The sequence below is a fragment of the Eulemur rufifrons genome, chromosome 17, assembly GCF_041146395.1.
Source record: "Eulemur rufifrons isolate Redbay chromosome 17, OSU_ERuf_1, whole genome shotgun sequence".
Taxonomy (NCBI): domain Eukaryota; kingdom Metazoa; phylum Chordata; class Mammalia; order Primates; family Lemuridae; genus Eulemur; species Eulemur rufifrons.
Genome location: NC_090999.1, coordinates 42,163,351 through 42,187,354, shown reverse-complemented (window position 1 = coordinate 42,187,354; position 24,004 = coordinate 42,163,351). Strand labels below are relative to the sequence as shown.

Here is a 24,004-nt window from a genome sequence, read left to right as displayed (position 1 = left end):
GAATTGTTTATTTCTGGAATTTTCCATTTAATATTTTCAGATCACAGTGGACTGTGGGTAACTAAAACCATGGAAAGTGAAAACACCGATAAGGGGGGACTATTGTGTCTTTATAAGTACATAGAATCTTGAAAACAGAAAAAGAAAATACTATAGTTGATGTAATTTAAATAGCTATGATTTATTGAATGGCTAACTCACCTCATCATTACAATTGGTAAGTTAGGTATTTTTATTTCTGTTTTTAAATGAAGAAACTGCGGATCAGGGAGATTAAATAATTCATCTAAAGACACTAAGTTAAAAAGTGGCACAGCTAGTATTCCAACCTGGGTGTGTTTAACTCCAAAGCAATACCGTTTCTACTACAAAAACATAAAGTATTTCTGATTCCCAAAAATGAGTTCCTTTTTTATAGTCAAGTTTTAATTGCTAATGGTAATGGGGAAAGGAACAACATGGAAAAATAAACCTCATACAAACATGATATAATACCTTATGACACGGAATAAATTCCAATAAAATGAGTTCTGAGGCTAGGTGAAACAATGGGTCAGATAGCTTTGGAATCACCTTCCAAATCTCAAACATAAATAATATTCTCAATTCATTGAAACTTAAACATGCTATCTAATCTATTTCACACTCATAGAAATTTATAATCTTATATGAATTATAAATTAATCACAAATAGCAAGTATATTATTTAGGAATTATATGGGGGATCTTCTAAGGAAAGGATCCAAAGACCTGCTATTTTAACTTTCTATTTTCTTTCATTGGACTTGTTTAAAAGAAAACACACTGAAAATTCAAAAGACCATTTTAGTCTGGTTACTACTGCTTCTTAAAAATGGGGAAAACTCACTACAAAGAAGAATATAATGGTTTGATTTTTCATTCCATTTACTTTCTCTGTTCTTAGGGTGAGACAACAAAATTGCCACTCATACACATACAATGCTCTGAAGCAAATTAAGGAGGACACATCCAAGAAAATTTACCAACTAAAAATTTATCTTGGATAATCAAAAGGAAACTAAGATTTCTAAGTATTACACAGGACAAAACTGAAAACAGAAGACAAGAAACTAATAGTTATATTATGACTTGTAGCAAAAAACAAAGTTAAAAATTACTATTAACTTGTTAATTGAAATAATTAACAAACTATAAAGTTACTATAAACTACTTGGTCCTTTAGTTTTCCAGGAATGTGATCTTTTCCAAAAATCTGATTGATCAAGGAAATTTACAAGTTACCAGGTATAATTTAAACATTAAAATTCAATTCTAAGGTGCCATCAAAAATATTAGGAGCATTTATAGAACATTCCAAAAAAACGTTCCAAAAAACATTCCAAAAAAAGAATACACATTCTTTTCAAGCACACATGGAACATGCACCAAGATACGCCATATGTTGGGCCTAAAAACAAGTCTCAATAAACATAAAATAACTGAAATAATACAGAATATATCATATGACCACAATGAAATTAATTTAGACATAAGTAACAAAAAATACTTAGAAAATTCCCAAATATTTGGAAATTAAACAGCATACTTCTAAATAACCCATTAGGTCAAAGAAAAAGTCACAAGAGAAATTAGGAAATATTTTGAACTGAATGAAACCTGTATCAGTCCAGGTTCAACAAGAAAAAGAGAACCAGTAGGAGATAGGTATATTGCAAAGGATTAGCTTATGCAATTGTGCAGCTGCCCAGGCAAGTCTGAAAGCCATAGAAAGAGCAAGCAATCAGGAGGGGCAAGCTGGAACTTTCGGGCATGAGCTGAAGCTACTGTCCACAGATGAAATTTTTTCTTCTTCAGGGAAGTCTAAGCTCTGCTCCTTGGGCTTTCAACTGATTGAATCAAGCCCCCAGACTACCTGGGACAATCTGCTTTACCTAAAGCCACTGATTAAAAACTTCAATCACATCTACAAAATGCTTTTGTACCAATACCCAGATTAGTGTTGAACTGATCAACTGCTCTGTAGCCCATCCAAGTTGACACAAAATTGACCATCATAACAACATATCAAAACTGGTGAGATGCAGAGAAAACAGTGCTTAGAAGGAAATTTAGAGTTCTAAATGCTTACATTAGAAAAGAGGAAAAATACAGAATCAACTATCTAAGCTTCTATCTTACGAAGCTAAAAAACAAAAACCACAAAAGACAAGAAGAAAAAGAAGAGGAGATGGAGCTAATTAAATAAGTAGAAAGAAGGAAGTTGGAGTACTACCTGCTTTCAATACATTATTACACATCATGTAAACAGATTCTCAAGGACTTTTTCTTTTCTTTTTTTTCCTTCTTGATACATGGTCTTCCTTGTTATTCAGACTGAGTACAGTTGTGTGATCATAGCTCACTGCAACATCAAACTGCTGGGCTCAAGGCATCCTCCTGTCTCAGCCTCCCTAATAGCTGGGACTACAGGCACGCACTACCATGCCCGGCTAATTTTTTTAGTTTTTTACAGACACACGGTGTTGCTATGTTGCTCAGGTGGGTCTCAAACTCATGGCCTCAAGTGATCCTCCTGGCTCAGCCTCCTGAAGTGCTAGGATTATAGGCAAGAGCCACCATGCCTGGCCCTCAAAGACTTTCAATAAATAACATGTGAGACTTGCCAATCTGGTACATCCCCAGCTCCAACCTCTCCCTGCTTATCATGTTCCAGATATAACTTTCATAGAAGTTGAGAGCTATATGCACCCTTCAAGGTAGAGGTAGTTCGATTCTTTCATTTTCAAAAAATGAACACTCAAGGTTAAATAGCTGGAAAAAAGATAGATATATAAGAACTAGTAGCCTGGTTTCCAAACTTCCTCCCAGAGCTCTTTCCATTACAACATATTGCCTCCAAATTGCCTTACATGTTATCAAAAATCTGCTACACCTAGGCCATTGTGCTGTAGCCATTGGGAAAACATACCACCATCTGCTCATTTTCTTTTCTTTTTTTTCTTAAGAAACAGGGTCTCTGTCACCCAGGCTGGTGTGCAGTGGCACAATCATAGCTCACTGTAACCTTGAGCTCCTGGATTCAAGCAATCCTTCCACCTCAGCCTCCCAAGCAGCTAGGACTATAGGCACATGCCACCATACCCAGCTCATTTTTTAATTTTTTGTAGAGACAGGGTTTTGTTATGTTGCCTAGGCTGGTCTTGAATTCCTGGCCTCAAGGGATCCTCCTGCTTTGGCCTCCCAAAGCACTGAGATTACAAGCATGAGCCACCATGTCCAATCTAGTCATTTTCTTTTACTTCTTTTTTTTTCCCCCAGAATATTACAGGGGTACAAATGCTTTGGTTACATGAATTGCCTTTACACTGCCCGAGTCAGAGCTACAAGTATGTGCATCCCCCAGACAGTGTGCACTGCACCCATTAGGTGTGAATTACCCATCCCCTTCTCCCCCCTCCTACCTGCCTAACGCCTGATGAATGTTACTTCCATATGTGCACATAAGTGTTGATCAATTCATACCAATTTATGGTGAGTACATGTGGTGCTTGTTTTTCCATTTTTGTGATACTTCACTTAGAAGAATGGGCTTCAGCTCCATCCAGGATAATACAAGAGGTATTAGTTCACTGTTGTTTTTTATGGCTCAGTAGTATTCCATAGTATACATATACCACATTTTATTAATCCACTCATGTATTGATGGGCACTTGGGTTGTTTCCACATCTTTGCAATTGGGAATTGTGCTGCTATAAACATTCAAGTGCAGATGTCTTTATCATAGAAGGTTTTTTCCCTTTAGGTAGATACCCAGTAGTAGGACTGCTGGATCAAATGGTAGTTCTACTTTTAGTTCTTTGAGGTATCTCCATACTACTTTCCATAGAGGTTATACTAGTTTGCAGTCCCATCAACAATGTATGAGTGTTCCTATCTCTCGACATCCACACTACCATTTGTTGTTTGGGGATTTTCTGATAAAAGCCATTCTCACCGGAGTTAAGTGTTATCTCATTGTGGTTTTGATTTGCATTTCCCTGATGATTAGAGATATTGAGCATTTTTTCATATGTTTCTTGGTCATTAGTCTATCTTTTCTTGAAAAGTTTCTGTTTGTGTCCTTTGCCCACTTTTTAATGGGGTTGTTTGATCTTTTTCTTGGTGATTTTCCTGAGTTCTATATAGATTCTAGTTATTGGCCCTCCATCAAATGTACAGCATCTTTTACTTCTTAAATTTATCTACAGGCTAGCACAGGAGGCACCTTTCTGTGATTTAGAAAAGGGCACCCCCTCTGTGGGAGATCTACTAGGAAAAAAAAAATCACCTGCTCTAGGCTGAAGGATTAGCAAAAGGCACGCTTGGGGCTGATGTGGCCCCTTCACCAGTGCAGAAGGCTTGGTGAGAGAGCTAGATTTCAGCCCATACACACACCCCATAGCTAAGCTCCCCTATTCAGGTCACAATCTGCATAATCGTTGTCAGTAACCCTGCTTACTAATCATTCACCATCTTGTCAAATGCAGAAAATCAAGCAATGTCATTCCATAAAAATATTCCATTCATAAATGAGTCGCATATAGAAAAAAGCTTTTAAAACTGTATCTTAAAACTCAAGCTGTATCTCAAAACCCTTGGCATACTAAAGTCTTAATATTGTAAATACTCAAGTAAAACCACAATGTTAAGAGTAGAATAAGAAGATTTTATCACCAACTTTATTTTAAAAAGTGACATTTTATGTTTGTTTTCTTTAGTAAGATTTGAAATGTTTCTATAAGTGCTATATTTAAAAAACACATAGATGGAAAAAAATAAAGCAACATGTTTTCCTAAGCAATAAATGTCACTGAGTGTTCAGCAAAGACATTTATCTTTCTAAAATAAAACAGTTGCATATATTAGCTAAAGTTAGAATTTTATCTTTTAAATTTGTTTCTTTCAGTGAACATGTCTACAATCACATTGGTAGATACCTTATTTTGTTCTGTGAAGTTGTCTTAAAGCTTTTATTATAAATACGATGTTCTCAAAAATAATGCTTTCATTTTTATAAACATCCAAAATTAAACACATGAAATAAAAATAATTAATCATTTAAGTAAAATTAGCAAACTCATTATCTTAGAAGATGCCATTCCTTTTACTAGCAAAATTACTCCACATCCTACTCACTCCAGTTTGGATTCTGTTGGCAGTATAAACCAGCCTTTAACCACACATTCATGAAAATTCTATTTAATCTCACCTGACTTAACATTTTATTGAGATTTTCCTTTGTATTTACAGTGGTCAGTCTGTCTATGTCATTTGGTACTTTTTAATGTATTACTTTCTTAAGTAATTTCATGTGCTTATGTTTTACAGACCATGATTTAGGCAATAATTGCATCTGATGCCAAGTACTCGTGGATGTAGGAGGGGAGAGTACCAGGATGCTTATGAAAGACAGCAACTACTAATTTTCTAGGTAGGCTTGGCTTGTCTTCCCAAATCATCCCCATAAGACTGGGTTCATCAATTCTACTCCAGTGGTACCATCCCCTGTAATTACAAATGGCCCCTTAAATACTACTATGGTTGCTATATATGCCTAATAACTATTGTCAACTACCTAACAAATTAATTTTTCATTTTACTTTGAAATATGCCATCGCTGGATGACAATATCTGAAAGTGAGCTGTTCTAAGGTTGTTGAATGAGAAGATTGGACTGTGAAGTATTAATGGCACTTTAAACTTTATAATCACAGGCCATCAATGCCATCATGTTTTAAAAGTAGTCTCATATACATTATTGCATTTGACTTTACCAAAGCCCTATTGAGATAGGAAGGGCAGGTATTAATCACATTTTACAGATAAGGAAACAGGTTCAGAAAAGTTGATTTACTCAGATCTCATTTCTAGTAAATTATGCTGGTATTAGAAGCTCAGTCTTCACAGATCACAGTTGTCATTAAATTTGAGTAACATTTGTTATTCAAATAAAATTTTTAGTATGGTGCTAGAAATAAAATTTGTTTTCATCTTGCCATTATGTATTAGGTCTTAAATATGAAATATGTGATTTCAAATCAAAAGTGTAGTTTATTATATCTCAAACAAGAAGCAGTACAATTAAAGTATGCGTCTAAACTATTGACACAGTTTTGCCATCTTAATGGTAGCTTGTTTATGCCAGCAGCAAAGAAGCCTAGAGAGTCAGTGGTGATGAAATCACGAAAGGCGTTTTCTACAGCTTGTTGAGAATTGAATATTTTTCCTTGCAAGAAGTGGTCCAAAGCCTGTAAGAAGTATTAGTCAGTTGGTGCAATGTCTGGGGAATATGGTGGATGACAGAGAGTTTCCTAGTCCAGCTTCTGTAGTTTGAGCAGTGTTCTTTGTGGGACATGTGTTTGAGCATTGTCTTGCAAGAGGATTGGCCTGTCTCTATTGACCAATCTTGGCTGCAAGCATCCTCATGATTTTATCCAATTGGTTGCAACAGATATCCACTATAATAGATTGATCAGGTATCATGAAGCTATAGTGGATAATACCAGCTCTGGACAACCAAACACAAACCATTAGCTTTTTATGATGAATATTCTGTTTTGGAGTGTGTTTCAGCACTTCATCTTTATCCAACCATTGTACTGAATGCTTGTGATTGTCAAAAAGAATCCATTTTTCATCATATGTAACAATACAGTGTAGAAATGGTTCCTCTTTATGTTATGACAGCAAAGAAAGGCAAGCTTCAAGATAATTTCCCTTCTGATGCTTGTTTAATTCATGTGGAATCCATCTATCTAGCTTTTTTACCTTGCCAATTTGTTTTAAATGGTCTGATATTGTTGGAATAGTAATGTCAAACCTTGCTGCTGATTCATGTGTAGGTTGAGATGGATTCACTTCCACTACAACTTTCAGCTCATCATTACCAACCTTGGTCTTAGGTCGCCCAGGTGGCTCATTTTCAAGATTAAAATCACCAGAATGCAACTTCTCAACCATCAAAGTCCTGTGCACTCATTAGCCACATCCTTCCCAAACACTTCGTTGATATTTTGAGCTGTCTGTGCTGCATTGGTTCCATGACAAGAACTCATATTCAGAAATAACACAAATTTTTTACTTATCCACAGTTTCATAAAAATTGCTCTAAAGAAATTCGAAAGATAATCACAAGCCAAAATGTGCATTTGAAAGACTGAGGATGTACCTTCACAATAAAAATAAAACTAGAAGTGTCAAAGTGAAATGTCAGAGATATCAACTGTCAAACTTAGTACTTAAGGAAATCAGATATTGCATACTTAATAACCTAAATAGATTCATTCCTCTCACTAAAGCATTACCTCATTTACTATAGTAATTTGGTATTCATTTTCAAATTATAAAAAGTAAAATAATTATCTAATATAGGAATCTCACCAAACCTTTCTACTCAAATTACTCCTCTCCAAAAATGTAGAAATTCAATATCCACTCAACCTTGAATCTTTCAAATTGATTTACTCTAATTCAAAAAAATTGATCTATGCTTATCAGTACACTTGAATCAAAACATAAATAAGCAAAATGAGTAATATTTATGCTTTATTACCCTAGAAGGTACCTCATGATCTGGTCCCAACCTATCTTTCCAGTTTTATTTCCAAATACACCCTGTACTTGTCTCAGTTTCCTCTGCTGGAAATTCCATTTCCCACCCATTTCCTCTTATTCAAACTCTACCCCTTCTTCAAGTGCTAGTATTAATGCTATCTACTTGCACACATGTAAACTTCCTGATCCATAAAGTCAAAATTAATCTCTCCCTCCATGAAACTACTGTACTTTCTCTGAACTTGTCATTATGTACAGAAGGCTATCTATTTGGCTCAACTGAGAATTTTTCTGTGGGCAAGGAAAGTATCTTTATCTTTATATCTACCACACAGATACTGTATGTGTTTGAAAAACTGTTTACTGAATGCAAATTACCTAGCAAACAGAACACTACCTTAATTCAGGTTTTCATCATGTCTGTCTCCTCAGCTTATAACTCTGGCTCCTTCAAGTTTATTTTCCACATTATTACAATGGTAATCTCTCTAAAACAAAAACCTAATCATGTTCTTTTCTAATTTTATTAATAAATCTTGATATTGTTTTCCTCCATCTAAAGGACAAAGTCCAGTTTCCAAATATACCATACAAGGCCCATCATGACCTGGCCCCTGTCTATTTCTCTAACACTTTCTACCAAAATCCTGCAGACGTGCATCCCTGTGACAAAAGTTCCTGCAGTTATCAGGATATCAAACTCTCACCTATTCTGATATCTCATTCTTTAAGCTTCATCTCATGGGAGGTATAATATGGCAGTTAAATCAAACATATCTGTGTTTAAATCCCATATTGTCCATTACTGGGAGAATAATCCTGAGTAAGTTAAACTTTGAAAATACAACTGGGGAAAGGTTGGAAAGCTCTCCAGCTTCACCATTCTTCCTCTACTCTTGTTGCATACCACTCTGCTCCTATGTTACGGTGAGCAGCTTCAGCGTTTTCTGTTAAACATAAAACTAAGAGTTAGCATTAGAGTCTAAGCTCTAGGTTTCTTGCAAGTAGAAGTAATTAACTTCCAGATTTTAAAACAAGCTTTAAACTTTGTTTTCATCTACTTCCTTATTCACTATATGCTGAAATGTGAAGTAAGAGTATATAGAAAATTTTAAATCCTTTTTTGGCTTACAATAGTAGTCCATTTCAGCAAGGATGTTAACATTTTCATATATTTATTTGCTTCAACTATCTTCTTTGGTGTAATATCTGTTCATATCTTTTGACCATTTTAAAAATTGGTTTGTTTTCTTATTGTTGAATTTTAAAAGTTTTTTATATATTCTAGATACAAGTCTTTTATCATTTGCAAATATTGTTTTCCCAGTCTGTGGCTTACTTTTTCATCCCCTTAACAGCATTTTTTTCAGAGCTAATGTTTTTTTAATTATGAAGAAGTCTAATTTGTCAATTTTTTTGACAGATCATGCTTTTGTATCTAAAAACTCACTATCAAACCCAAGTTCATACAGATTTTCTTCTATGTTTTCTCCCAGAAGTTTAATAGTTTTAGATTTTACATTTAGGTCTATGATCTATTTTGAGTTAATTTTTATATAAAGTAAAAGATATGTATCAAAGTTCACTGATTTGCACATAGATGTACAATTGTTTCAGTACCATTTTTGAAAAGAATATAATTTTTCAATCAAATTGTCATTGTACCTTTGTCAAAAATCTGTTGACTCTATTTGTGTGGGTTTATTTCTGGACTCTGTATTCTGTTCCATTAGTCTATCTCTGTATCCTTTAGCTATGTTTACCCCCCTCTCATTAAGGATTAATAAGTATGTATTACACTAGACAGGGGTAAACATCATATACTTAACATTCTCCTCTAGTTCAAGGTATCATACTCTATAAAAGAATTTCTTTTTGTTCTAAGAATCAGAATGAAAATGTAACAACAACAACAACAAAAAATTAAACAGAACTTGAGTGATGTGAAACAGATAAAGATTTGTGTAGCATGCAACAACATACGAAGGCTAAGTCATTGCTCTGCCTGAAAGTTCGAAGTTTCAATCTTAAACAGCCCAGATGAAATGAATCCCTCTGGCATAATCTATTACTATGTCAGATTTATAGCTCTGTAGAAGTTTTATTTGTTTGCATTTTGTTTTAACCTGGTTTAGGTACCAGGTGTTCATCTATACTAATCTTCAGCAGTTACAGTGTTTTAAAAAAGAACAGTTCAAAGATACAGATAGCATGAACTTTCAAACATTCTTAAAATATTCATTAAACCTTTTGAAAGAATAAATTATTTTTCTCATATGCAAATATTCATTTTATGTTTTTTGTTGGAATAAACAGTATTTATCAGTGTTCTATAAAAAGTGTCTTGAGTTAGTAGTTTTTATATATGGTAAAAAGCTCTCAATGACCTTAAACTCCATGGATTAAGGTAATTCAAACGTCTTCCCATATTATGACCATAATACCAAAGACCCAAAGCAGTTGACACTGCAATTCAACGCTCCTTAGGTTGTAACCCTTTTCTGAAGGCTAGAGAACTAAGTCCTCAATTTTTGTAGCAGGCCGTGCTTAAGTACTATAACAGGTGTTTTGTCCTTTTTCTCCCCCACTGAAAATTGTTATAATTTGCTGACACAGCTTAGAAATAAGGCTGGTCTGGCTAGGAGAAGTAACCCTCTCACTTTGTCTCCTTAGAGTCAAATGACCATTGTCTTTTGCAACATCTGAGCATAGCATTAAAAAAGACAAAATAATCTAGCTCGCAACTTGCTTTTTAACATTTTTGATTTTTATTCACCTATGATCCCAACATATAGAAAAAGGGTAAGCAACATGTGTATTTTCAACACTAATTAATTGGCTACAAAACCTATGAGCAAAGACCTTTAAATATCTACTAACATGTAAACATATTTTGTTCCAAAATTCTTTCCATACTACACAGCATAGGCTAAAATAACAAAAGGAATAGAACATAATTTTTAAAACTTCACTGGAATACTGATAAACCCTACGAGAATGAGCATAAAACTAAATAATTAACGCTGCTGAATAATTTTGTAATGTCCTGGCCTTCAATTTCTGGGCTATTCTCCAATACCATCAAGATGAGACATCCTCACCTTCTATCACACTAAATTTACTTTCACAGGTCAGCTACATATCATTTTTTCCGGGTGACTAGGCAAGTACATACAAACTTCACCTAAACCTAACTGAGTCTTACCAAACAACAGCAGGATATAAAATACAAGGACCTATAACACCCTAGTCTTTGTCCCAGGTCTACACGATATCTATCTGGATGCTTTGAAGCCAAGCCAAGGGTTTTTCTTTTTAACTCCATTAAACAAAGCCTGTCTTTAAGATATTTCAAGTTACTGTCAATACTGTGAACAAATAAGCATGTCTGGAAATGTTCTATTAATCTGTAATGATTAATAAAACTAAAAAAGTAAACGCTTATCTAAAAGGAAGAAGAAATTGGCAGGAAGCCATTACATAACTTTCAAAGTTAAGAAAACATTCTTTTTCATAGAATCAAGAAAATCAAATATACAGCAAAGAACAAATCTAACTTCCTATCTGTTAAGTACATACATATGTTTGATCTAATAAATTTCTAGCACTGAAAATACAAATTAAAAAGAAATGATATAGCAACTTAAGCTCATGTGTCAATTAATATCTGCCTTTGAACATTAGAAAAGTACTTTTCAGTAGAAACAGAAACCCACCAATTAGCATATAATAATTTTGAGACTGTTTCAACAAGATAGCTCTAAACAAGCTGGTAAAACAACACCATAAAATTTTAAATGGAAAGCAGACTAAGTTAACAACACAAAATTAGGAATTAGCAAAAACAGTAAAATGCATTAAGGGTCTTTAAAAATTTTTGAGTAGAAGAAAAATACATCAAATATAAAATTACACTTAAAAATCTAGCAAGCCATTGATGCTTCAAAATAAAAATGGAACTAGCATTTAAGGTTTAATACTCACATAGGTGTATTTAAATGGCAAACATATTTAAATCAATATATATGCATACATATATTAAATGAACCGAGACACATGATATAGCCATATCTAAATAATAAAATTAAGGAAGGAGGAGAGATAAAATACTATTAACATATTAAAATTGGCAAAAAGCTAGGAAATGATTATAATACATTCTGTGATATTCCCCTTCAAAGTAGTTCATTATGGAATGGTTTATATTGTGTCTGTTTTTAAAAAGACAACATTAAGTAAAGTCAAAGATGTGATAAAACTAACAAAACTAAATCCACTCATTTAGAAGACTAATGTTGATGAAACATGATAGTGGTAGTTCTTAAAAAGTTGTAGAACTTCACAGAAAAACTGATTTCAACATCACATGCTAGACCTACTGAGTGAGATTTATTTTTAGGGGACTGAGTCCTAGCATATGTATTTTATAAAAGTCAAACAAGTTTTATAAATTTGTCCCTAGATCACTTGGATATATACCCCTGGTAGGAATGGAGACAGTTATTTTAAATAGTAAGTCCTCTCTGGTAACATGAGTATTTGAGCAAAGAACTGAATGAAAAGAAGGAATGGTTACTTAGAATATCTCAGAGAGGAATGTTTCAAGCTGAAATAACCCGTAGTGCAATAATCCATAGGGCAATAACCCATAATTCTGAAAGAAAAATGAACTTAGTGCGTCTGTGGAACAGCAAGAAGGACATTATGCAAAGTGAGGGAAAAGAGTAGAGTAGATAATAGTGTGGCCAAAACATGTAAGAAAGCGAAAGGGTGGAGGGCCAGGACACAGAATGAAGGGGTTGCTTAATCAGAAGAATACAGATTCAGGTGGAGATGGGTAGATTTAGTGGTGGGAAAATGAACAAGTTCTCTGTCACTGCTTCTGTTTCCTTAATGAAATAGCAAGGTGATCAGCTGAAATCGAGAAGAGGGGTAGAGATGTTGAGCACTACAAACTAATATGATTCTCTTCCAGGAAAAACAAGAAAATCAACCAAGAAAGCTATTACAAATAATGAAACAGCTATTCATTTCCTCCCTACTGCATTCCCATCTTGGAGAAGCTGCCCTACTCACAGCACTGAAAGAAGCAGGCTTACTATACCTATCAGTGAAGTTTAGGTTCTGCTGCACATAAGAGAAACCCCAAATAATGTGGCTGAAACAACTTGAAAGTTATTTTATCTCATGTAGAAAATGTCCAGAGGTAGCCAATTCCAGCTGGAATAGAGGTTCCACAAGGTCCTCAAGGACCCAACACTTTCTGCTTTTCCATTATGTTATCCCTAGCTCCAGCCATCAAATCTGTGTGCCAGGAAGGCAGGAGAGGGCAGGGACAAAAGAGGGAAAGCCTCTTCCTTCCTTCCTTTAAAAAAGACTGCCAGAAAGTTTGACACACTTCTGTTTCCCCTCATTAGCCAGAATCTGACCACACCACCATACTTAGCTATTATACAAAGGAGACTGGTGAATGTCTTTCAGCCAGGCAGCCCTGAATGCAGATAAATATTGGTGTCCTTATTACTAAGAAGGGAAGGGTAGATGATGGAGGGAGGGACTAGCCATCTTTGACATATCTACATATCTCATGGCTTTCCAACTCCCCCTCCATTATCAATGCCATATTGGGTGGACATCTGACTTAAGCCAAGCCGGTAAGATTCTCTCTCTTGAATATTTGGGTTTAAGACACAGGAATCCAGTCAATTTACTTCTGAAGAGCTGAACTGCAAGAGGGAGCAGAATAGAGCCCTATGGAGAAAACAGAGGTTCGTAGAGGATAATGGAACAGAAGAAAGGCAGAGAGTCTGAGGCTACAGAGAAAGAGAAAATATAACTTCCTAACAACTTGCTTCCTTGAGAGGACTGTATGTAATTCTTTTATTTGGATTCTATCTAACTCCCCTACTTCTTCATATAGAAATTCCTTTATTTGAGCTAATTTGAGTGGGTTTCTATTCTGTACAACCAAAGGATCCTTAAGCATAAGAAAGTTATGATTTAATGTTATACATATATGAAATGTTTTTATATTTTCCATGAAACTTGTGGAAGATATCCAGGGCATTCTTCTCCACCTCTGGTGTAACGACTGATAAGATAAAATTTCCTTTAGACTTTTGTACTTTTTAAAAGTCTAGAATAACTAGAAATTTATATCCTTTTTAAAATTCAGGTTATGACGATGACATAATCTTTATTATATTTGTCTCTTTTTGTCCTGGCTGCCAGGAACATGATGATTAAATTTAATACATAGTCACAGGTATCTACAGCAATTCCTGGCTAAACCACAGAGACTCTAGTAAACTATATTATTGTTCCCAGCAGTTCACTGCTCCTCCCTATGAAAGGTTTATTTTTCACCCTATTGATAATCAGGCTTAACCGTATCACTTGCTCTGGCTGATGAGATGATAAAGTGATGTACGTTACTTCTAAGCAGAAGCTTTAAGAGCTAGCATATGATTCCATCGTTACTTTTTTCCCTCTGTCATAACAATAGCACGTCTCAGAAAGACCCTGTTCCTCCATCCCAGGCCCTAGAATGAGGATAATGTGAAGCAGATCTACAGCTGTGCATTAGGATGTAGCCAGAGCAAGAAAACAAACATTAGTTGTTTTAAACCACTGATATTTTGGGGTTGTTTGTTACCATAGCATAACTTAACATAAGCTGACTAATAAAGGAAGCAACTGAGTAAGAAACAATTCCGGATATATGTTTATGTGTAGGGAAAATGAGGTATATTAGAAAAGACAAACAGAACAAAAATATCTCGGGGAATACTAGGAATATCCTGTGTTCCTATGTCAATGCCTATCACCACTATTTAGCCAGCCATCCTAGTCAGAAACTTAATAGTCACGTGGAATATATCCTTTTCTTTCAGGTCACCTAGATCTAATCTTTTACCAAGTCTTGATAATTCTAACTCCTTAATATCTCTCAAATTCATGCCCAAAGATACTATCTACTTAGTTAAGCCCTTATTAAGTCTGTCTTGGACTCAAGTAATAATCTACAAATTTGTCTTTCTGCTTCAGTCTTCTTCCTGTCTAATCCATCCCCTATCTAAAATGATGTCACATCTTTGCTAGAAACATTCCATGTAAAAGTCTCTCTTTAGGTAGACACACATGGCTTGGCTCTAGCCAATCCTCTCTAGGCTCTGTAGAAGTGTCAGAACATTGCAGGTTCAAGTACTAGTTTTGTTACTTTCCAGTCATGGCACATAAGTCATTTAACCTCTTAAAGTCTAGGGTTTTTGTTTTTTTTTCATTTGTAAAATGAGGATAATAATGCAAACTATATCTTTTAGCTTTGTTATGGGAGTTAAATTAGACAAATAAATTGATTTGGCAAAGTGTCTGGCCCCATTGTAGAACAATAAATATTTGTGGAATAACAGATCAACCCCCCAGCTAGAGCACCTATGAATGCTTGACAGCCCTTACTTATTTATGCAACTATCTCCCTTTATGAGACACTAAACAACTTGAAAAGAGACTGATACTTACTAATCTGAGTATTCTGGGACCTAGCACAGTGCCTGATACAAAGGAGGAATTTAAGGAACATGCAAAAGCTAACTGGTATCTGAAGAGTGGTAAAATTTCTGAACAGTTCAAGGGAAAGGGGATAGAAGAGCTAGACACAGGAAAAAAACAGAATTACTAACTATAATTTTCTATCAGGCTCTTGTGTATAACTTCACATACTTTTAACTTTGTTCAAAACAATGAAGAACTTTGCATCTTCGGTGGCCCTTCTCATTCCTTATCTTACCCAAGCTATCCTTACCAATTTAATTTACAAGTTAATTCACTAAGAAGGCAAGAAAGCAATTAAGATTTCAAAATTCTAAAACATGACTATATTTGTTCCAGTGTAGAGAACATTTCATCAAATGCTGAATAACTTAAAGGATGTTTTTCTGCACATAATTTCAACACTGCATTTCAAATGCACAATTCCATTCCCTATAAACTGATGCTGTGAGATCAATAGATTGTAACTCTCAAGAGAAATACAAATCAATACGTTCTAAAGGGATACAAATACCTCTTTTCCATTTTGACAGGAGAATCTTCCCCCACATGTGCATTTCATTGCTTCCTGCCTGCCATACAAAATCTAATTGTAAAAACAGTAGGGTTGTCGTATTTCTAAAATATATAACTGCAGTTCAAGGATTTTTTTGTTTTATTTTGAAAGTGATTCCTTGGATATGGATTAACTGGTTCCCAATGAACTGACTAGGCACGTTAAAAGTGGTATTTTATTTCAAACAGCCCAAGAAATAGTTTTGTCCAGAATATCCAAAAATTCTTGCTATAAAATAGATCCAAACAGAAGAAATAGGGAAGCTTGCCAGAAATGCCAAATGATGGTATAGTTTACATTATAATTGATATCATTCCAAAATTTTAATCATAGCAGGTAAAGGCAATAAAAGAAACCATCTAGCCTACATTGGGAGATTATGCAACATTAATTTAAAGAATTGAACTTAATGGTAGTGTTATCCCTTTTAAATAGTGGCTCTAAAAAATGACTTATCTCATTACATCAGGGTGATACATATGAAATTGCTGATATCTTTTGACTGTTCTTAACTTGCAAAAATGGCAATTTTTCAGCTATTTTTTAACCTGGTATTCTGATCTTTTCCTGAAATATATATTGCCTACTTAACATTCACAATAACTTGCATGCACATCTAGTAGAGTATTTGTCATATCGAATTGCAATTAATTATTTACAATTCTTACTCCTACACTATATTGTAAACATTTGCAGACAGAAACCATTTCTCCTTTATTTTCATGTTCCTGGAGCCTTGCACTGTCTGATACATAGCAGTTCTTACACAGTGGCTGGCAACAAGAGTAACTTATATTTGAGAATGGAATGATTGGTTAGGAAAAAACATATGAAAAATAAAAATCAAGTTCCAGTAAAGTATATAAACTTCATTAAAACCAGGACTGGTCCAAAGCTTATTATATGCTGTTAAAAACAAACACTTCCTGAAAATACATTGGACCACTACTACTCCATACCAAAGAAATAATAATTGCAAATTTTCTTTACTCAGAGACCAATTACCCAGTGTAAAGACCTTAGACTTCTATTTCTCTTTCTCTCTTTTACTGTCTGCTTCAGTACAACACTTTGGGGCAAAACAGGGTGAAAGAAAGCAGAAATGCTCTATCTGGTTAATTTCATTCCTTGCTTGTAAATGTTCTGATGGTATGAAGAGGGGACCATCCTAGAGATAATAATTCTAATGGTTTAAATTGGGTTGTTCGAATGTCTGTGGGTTTCAATCTTTGTTACTGAACTGTCTTTTTAAATTTGTACTATCATCTTAAAATGTGTACTATCTTTTAAATTTTCAAAATTTAAATATTGAACTCTCTTTCAAATTTGCTAAAGCAAATCAATTTTATTTACTAAGGACCACTCTCTACTTCCTAAGTCTGGTCATAAAGTGAGGGAAACCAAATCAAAATGTATAGTAAGACTCAAAAATTCTCCAAGTCTGAGAGAAAGCTTATGAAGGTTTCTGAGAAATCTAGAAATCCTGGGGATAAAAACTATTCAAAGTTTCATAAGAAATCCTAGTCATATATTTCAAATTCCCAAAAAAAAAAAGACTTGAGAGACTAAAATTAGCAACAGCTCATTTATGTGCTCATCCAGGCTTCAAGTGGTATGAAAACATTATTTGTGACTCTGTATTATCCCATGCTTCATACTTAAAAGTTTAATCAATCCGTAAGATCTTTAATTTAACCTTCAATATTCATATCTAAATTTCTGGTGCTATCATTATAGTAAGATATCTCATATTTGATCAACCTAACATAGCAAATGAGTAAAACACAAATTCTACTTAATTTTATCAAATAAGAGAGTTGTTTCATAAAAAAGAAATAATGCCACAGTCAACTATTATAACAGGTAAACAGAACATGGCTGATAAAACTAGAACCTGTTCAAACACCAAGACTGACACTATTATAGTTAACTTTGAAAGATCACTATCAAATCTTTAATGATTGTGATTTGAGGGTATGTGTCAAGATTTCTTTGATTTATGTTTCAATTTGATAAAATTAATTTAGAAAAATAATCATGATAAAATTACAGATGATATAAATTATATAATAAAAGAAAGCATTTCCATAATAATTGTAATCATCACAATAAACCACTGATGACCATAGTCATCTGGTCTACTTGTTACTTTTTATTATTTAGTCATTCATTACAAATCAATACAAGCAAGGAAGACAACACAATTTGGTTTACATGATTAATTTGCAGTAACTGAGCTCCACCTACAGGCAAAAAAAGGAGTCTTTACAATAAGCTTTAAATTAGGACTTCCCAAAGCACAAACTGCAATTACCCCAAGATTTTAATCAACCTGGGTGCACATTAAAATAATCCAGGGTCTTTTAAAAAATTTCTTATGGCTCTACACCAAAAATTATGATTAACTTGATCATGGATGGGACCCATTCTCAGATGGTTCAAATGTACAGACAAGTTTGAGAGACACTGATTTAATTCTTAACCAGCACACATCTTTAGAAAACATCATGAGTACTCAAATATCATATTTTCTCCCTTCTAAAATTACTTGATTTTCGCTACACAGATCTTCTTATATTTTTCCAGGTTAAAACCAGGTGCAGTTGAGATAAATGCCTCATCCCAGTTAGACTGCAAAAGGATCTAAAATGACTATATGAAATATCTTCCACTTTTATATTATTCTATACCTCAGAGATAATCAAGAGAATATGTGTTTTTTGGGAAGTAGGATCTTTAACCCCCGATGCACATTAGAATATCTAGAGAACTGTCATAAAGTACTACTGTCCTAAATTAATGCATGCTCTTAGAAGTTAGAAAAGTCGCATTAAAAAATACTTAAGAGTAAATTTAACCAAGAAGGTGAAAAATCTGTGTATGTACTGAAAACTATGAAACGTTGAAAGGAATTGAAGAAGGCACAAATGGAAAGATATCCCATAGTCATGGATTGGAAGAATTAATATTGTCAAAGTGTCCATATTCCCTGACGTACCTACAGATTCAATGCAATTCCTATCAAAACTCCAATGTCTTTTCATAGAAATAGAAAAAATAATCCTAAAATTAGTATGGAACTAAAAAAGTTCTCAAATAGCCAAAGCAATCTTGACCAAAAGTAACAGGGTGGGAGGCATCACATGCCCTAATTTAAAAATATCTTCCCAAACTATTTTAACCAAAACAGCATGGTATTAGCATAAAAACAGACACATTGACCAATGAAACAGGATAGAAAGCCCAGAAATAAACCCAAGGATTTATGATCAATTGGTTTTCAACAAAGGTGCCAAGAACACATGACAGGTAAAGAACAGTCTCTTCAATAAATGGTACTGGGAAAACTGGACGTCCACATGCAGAATAATAAAATTGGACCCTTATCTAACACTATATACAAAAATCAACTCAAAATGGATAAAAGACTTAAACATAAGACCTGAAACTGTAAAGCCACTAGAAAAACAAAATGAGGAAAAAGATCCATGACATTGTTATGGGCAATGATTTCTTCGATAGGACTTCAAAATCACAGGCAACAAAAGCAAAAATACTTTGTACCATCTATAAAAGCACACTTTGCCAATTATTAATATTTTATCTAAAAGAATCCAATAATGCCCACAATACTCATGTTTACCTAAAATATTTAAGCCACTTTTGGAGACCTAATGTACTTATTTAATTTATTTTTCTTAGTACGCTTGCAATGCACTTGAATATAGTTTTTTCCTCTGCGGTGAATATATAAAATGCTCATAAATTTAAGGTTAGGTGATTTTAATTTTACAAATTATACTTGATCATAAATAGGGAAAAATTGCTAACATAAGTGGATATGTAAGTTCCTATGTAAGAAATTATCATAAATATTAAGCTTCAAGTGATAAGATCAAGAATATCTCATAATTTAAGCATCATACTCACGTGAAACATTCTTTAGAATAACTAATACTCTGTTTCGGGTCACCATCATCTCTCACGTGGATTTACTAAAGAAGCCTCCTAACTTGCCTCCTCCAGCCTTCCCCCTTATTGTGGACTGAGGGTTCGCGACTCCCCAAATTCATATACTGAAGCCCTAACCTCCAGTGTGATGTTATATGCAGGTGGGCCCTCTGGGAACTCACCCTTTCCCCCCCAACACCACCACGTGAAAACATGACAAGACAGCTATCTGGAAGCAAGGAAGAGGGCCCTAGCCAGGAACCAAACTGGCTAGCACTTTGATCCTGGACTCCCTAGCCTACAGAACTGTGAGAAATAAATGTCTATTGTTTAAGCAACCCAGTCTATGGTATTTTGTTATAGCAGCCCCAAACACCCCTCTATCAATCCATTCTCCACACTAAATACAATCTCAATGTATCATTCACCTGTAAAAATTTTCCAATGGTTCCCCACTGTTCTTATGATAAAGATCTTACTCCTAAACCCAGCTATTAATGCCATGTTTGCCAATCAGGTCCATACCACAGTCAAGGGAATGTTTAAAGAATAACTGTTTGTTGTAAGGATGAACACATTTTTGGAAAATCTACCTGTTTGACTTTTTTTTGTGTTAGGTAACCAATTTTTTAAAGATACTTATGAAACATATATTAAAAACAAGGTTATTTAGTTTTTATAGAAAATTTAGCTTTGCTAAATTATAATTTATATTAATTACAGGGTATATAGGTATTTGAAAATGTATTAAAGCCAATGAGACACAGTTGAGGGCTTAAGAAATACAAATATAAATAAATATTTGACTTTTAAAAAACTTAACATATATTTTTGTCACACTATAACCTAATCATAAAAAAATTCACAATTTTTCAAAATCAGAAAACACATGCCTTGAGAGATAGAAATAAAACATCATGTATCCATAATTATATTCATGATTTAACTAAAAGTTACAGAACTAATGAGAGGCTCTTCAATTCTGAGTGTGTAGAAGCATGTATAATATATGATCGCTAAAATCTTTAGTCAGTATTGGCCCAGGTTTAATCTACTATATTAAATTATTCAACAGTGACTACTTGAGTGTCAGGTGAATGTTGCTTGAAAAAATATATTTAAGATAACTTCTATGTACCATTTCTAATGTAAAAATTATACCTTTGGTAGAAATTTCTGGGAATCACTTTTACGTCTGGTTACATAAAGGAAAAAATTGAGGGGGCTATGCAATGATAGCATGGAAATCCTTTTTATTTTTCAGTATTTCTACATGAAGTTGAGAAATATGATAGAGACAAAGAATGTTATTTATATGTAGTTACAACTATCTTACCCCCAAATGTAGGCCATCTGCAAAAAACAAATACTATTGTTTTTTAAAGCAACATTATTTACAATGTATACCATAAAGTTGTAATAACAGAGTCACAAAAAATAAATGGAAGAGTTTTTCACTTAAATTAAATTTTAGGAGAATAAAATATTGAGTCACAAAATCCAACAAACTTTTATCAGCAGTGAACTTTTCATCATTTGCTGAAATTTCTTTTATGATACCACTGAGATTAGGAGGGATATATGGTATTTGGTAAGTCAGACTTGAAGAGATACTTAAGAATGTTTTCAGGCCCATGTATTTTCTTCATCAATTTTGACAAATTTTACTCACTTAAATTATTTGAGGATGTCTCTTTTCTTTCTATACAATTACTGTGCTGCTCTCTCATTGGTATTAAACAAACACATTCTTCCACAGTTAGCCAATATATTGCTTATCCTATATATAACAACTTATAGAGCCTTTCTGAAACAGGATCAGAGAGAAATGAAGTGGAATTTGATTCACAGGCCCATTGCTGTATTTACTTTAAGCCTGGTCTATTTCTTTTAGGCCTGCAAATGGGCCAATTTGTACAATTGTTACATTTATCAAACATTATGAAAATAGTAGTTCACAAATTAGTTGAATTGAGGACTCAGTCTTAATTAAAATAATGTATAAAAAGACAAAAACTGACACCTAGAAGCACAATAATTGACTCACCTGCGGCTGACTGATTTCTTTTCCACTTCTCCTTCTCCAGCTGATTTAACATTTGCACTTGGGTCCTTTTTTAACTTTTTTGCAATTCTTTCTCTCATCAGGTTCTTCTCATCACCATCAACACATTCATCATGCTCTGCACTTTCATCTTCTCCATCCTATAGAAACTGAAATTGAGTATTTTCCAGACATTCAATTTCCCCTTTCACTTCTAGAGACCAATTGCATCCAGTGGCTCCCCTCATTGCATTCTAGACCAGCTTCGTTTTTTGTTTTGTTTTGTTCTGAATTAGTAAGGGCTTGAAGAATCTGCTCCAGGTGGGAATGGCCTCGGGTCCTGCTCTAAGCAAACTATGTAAGTATGGGATGTTCCAGGAAAGGTTGTTTGCTCAATTTGTGCCCAGCAACTCTGTGCAGTACAGACTGCTCCCCTGTATCACCTAAGATATTGTGTGCACCTATGTTCCTGTTATTATCCCAGTGGGAAATGTGGCTTCTGGAGGCAGTGGGCCAGCATACTAACCTCAACTAGGGATTAATTCAAGTAGAAGAGGTATAGTGGAGAAGCTGGTATTTATTTCTATAATCTAAGTCATAGCGATCACTCCTGTTCTGAAAATCCTCCAATGGAGCCCTACCTCACTCAAGGCCCTGTACAATCATAACTCCCTGACATAATCTCCTACAACTCCAGCCCAACAACACTCGCCAGCTTCGGAGTTGCTGTTCTCTATAGCCTGAAACACTCTTATTCCAGCTATCGGCATTGCTTCCTCTTTCATCTCCTTCAAATCGTTGCTCAGATGTTACCCTCTCAGTGATGTTTTTTGATCACCTCATTAAAATTGCAAAACCACCCACCTGTCTCTAGTTCTCTCTAGTCCCCTTCCCTGGTTTATTTAACAAAGCATTTGTCACCCATTTGATATACTATATATTTTAACTATTTATGTGTTTATTGTCTCTCATCCAGCTAGAGCAAACACTCCATGAGGGCTAAAATTCTGGCCTGTTTGCTTATTGGTGTATCGTCAACTTCCAGAATAGCCCCCACCATTAATAGGGAGGAGAGTAAAAGGAAGGGAAAAGGGAGGGAAGGACAAGACAGAAATTACCCCAAGTGGATTGATTTTCTTTTGTGAATCTTTAATCTAGCGAGTCAGAGAGAGGAAGGACTCTTAACTTGAGGCTTGTGGACCCTCCCAGCAACAGTCCTCAAAGTCTGGTCCTCAGACTATATTACATGGTTGTTGTGTTAAAAACGTAAAATCCTAGCCCTCATTGCAGACTCACTGAACCAAAATCTCTGGGGATAGGAATTGTGAATGTTTTTAGCAAGATGTTTAAGTAATTCTTAAGCATTAAAAAGTTGATAAACCAGGGACCTAGCCGTCCAGGCTTGGGCCTCAGGAGATCTAAAAAAAAAAAAATCCTCTGCAAATTCATACAATTTTGGTTGTGTATGTAGTACATTTTCCCAGGAAAGAATCCACAGTTTTAATCATTTCAAAGGCTCTGGGACACAAAACAGGTTAAAGACCATACAATATCCTAAGATGGACCATACCTGATCCTACCCATGATATTAAGAGCAAATGTATAGTCTTACATTCTAGCCTATACCTTGATTCTATTTTCTAGATCCATATTATTGTTACACAGATGTCTCCAAGTAATCTCAATCTCCAAATGTACAAAATTAACCTCATTATTTTTCATCTTTCTCTCTACCTCAAGCCTACTCTTTCTTTTGTATCCATCTAACAAGTTGCCCAAACAGAAACCTTGTGGTTGTCCTAGACTCCTCCTCCTTTACTTCATGGTATGGAATCAGTCACTTCCTAGACCTCTTTCAAGTTGACCTCTTTCCCATCTCCCAGCTGCAGTCTTACATCCAGCTCTCCTCTTGCAAGAGCTTCCCAGCAGCTCTCCTTGACTCCAGTTTGTTTCCTCTAGTTTGTCCTCTGTAACTGGGGTCCCCAACGCCTAGGCCACGGACTAGTACGAGTGCTTGTTATGAACAGGGCTGCACAGCAGGAGGTGAGCAGTAGGTGAGCGAGTGAAGCTTCATCTGTATTTACAGTTGCTCCCCATTGCTTGCATCACCTCCTGAGCTCTGCATCCTGTCAGAGCAGGAGAGCATTACATCCTCATAGGAGCACGAACCCTACTGTAAACTGCATGTGAGGGATCTAGGTTGCACGTTCCTTATGAGAACCTAATGCCTGATGATCTAAGGTGGAGCTGAGGTGGAGATGCTAGCCCTGGGAGTGGCTGCAAATACAGATTATCATTAGCAGAGAAGTCTGACTGTACAGAGACC

General features: G+C 34.8%; 1 protein-coding gene across 2 annotated transcripts in view; it reads right to left on the bottom strand.

Annotated features, from left to right (window-relative positions):
• Positions 1-24,004, bottom strand: part of CWC27 (CWC27 spliceosome associated cyclophilin) — a 194,075-nt gene that overhangs the window by 134,743 nt on the left and 35,328 nt on the right. For both annotated transcript variants that reach the window (XM_069492058.1, XM_069492057.1), the window contains exon 10: positions 21,682-21,839. In XM_069492058.1, coding sequence (XP_069348159.1) covers positions 21,682-21,839 — 158 coding nt within the window. The remainder of the gene's footprint in view (positions 1-21,681; positions 21,840-24,004) is intronic.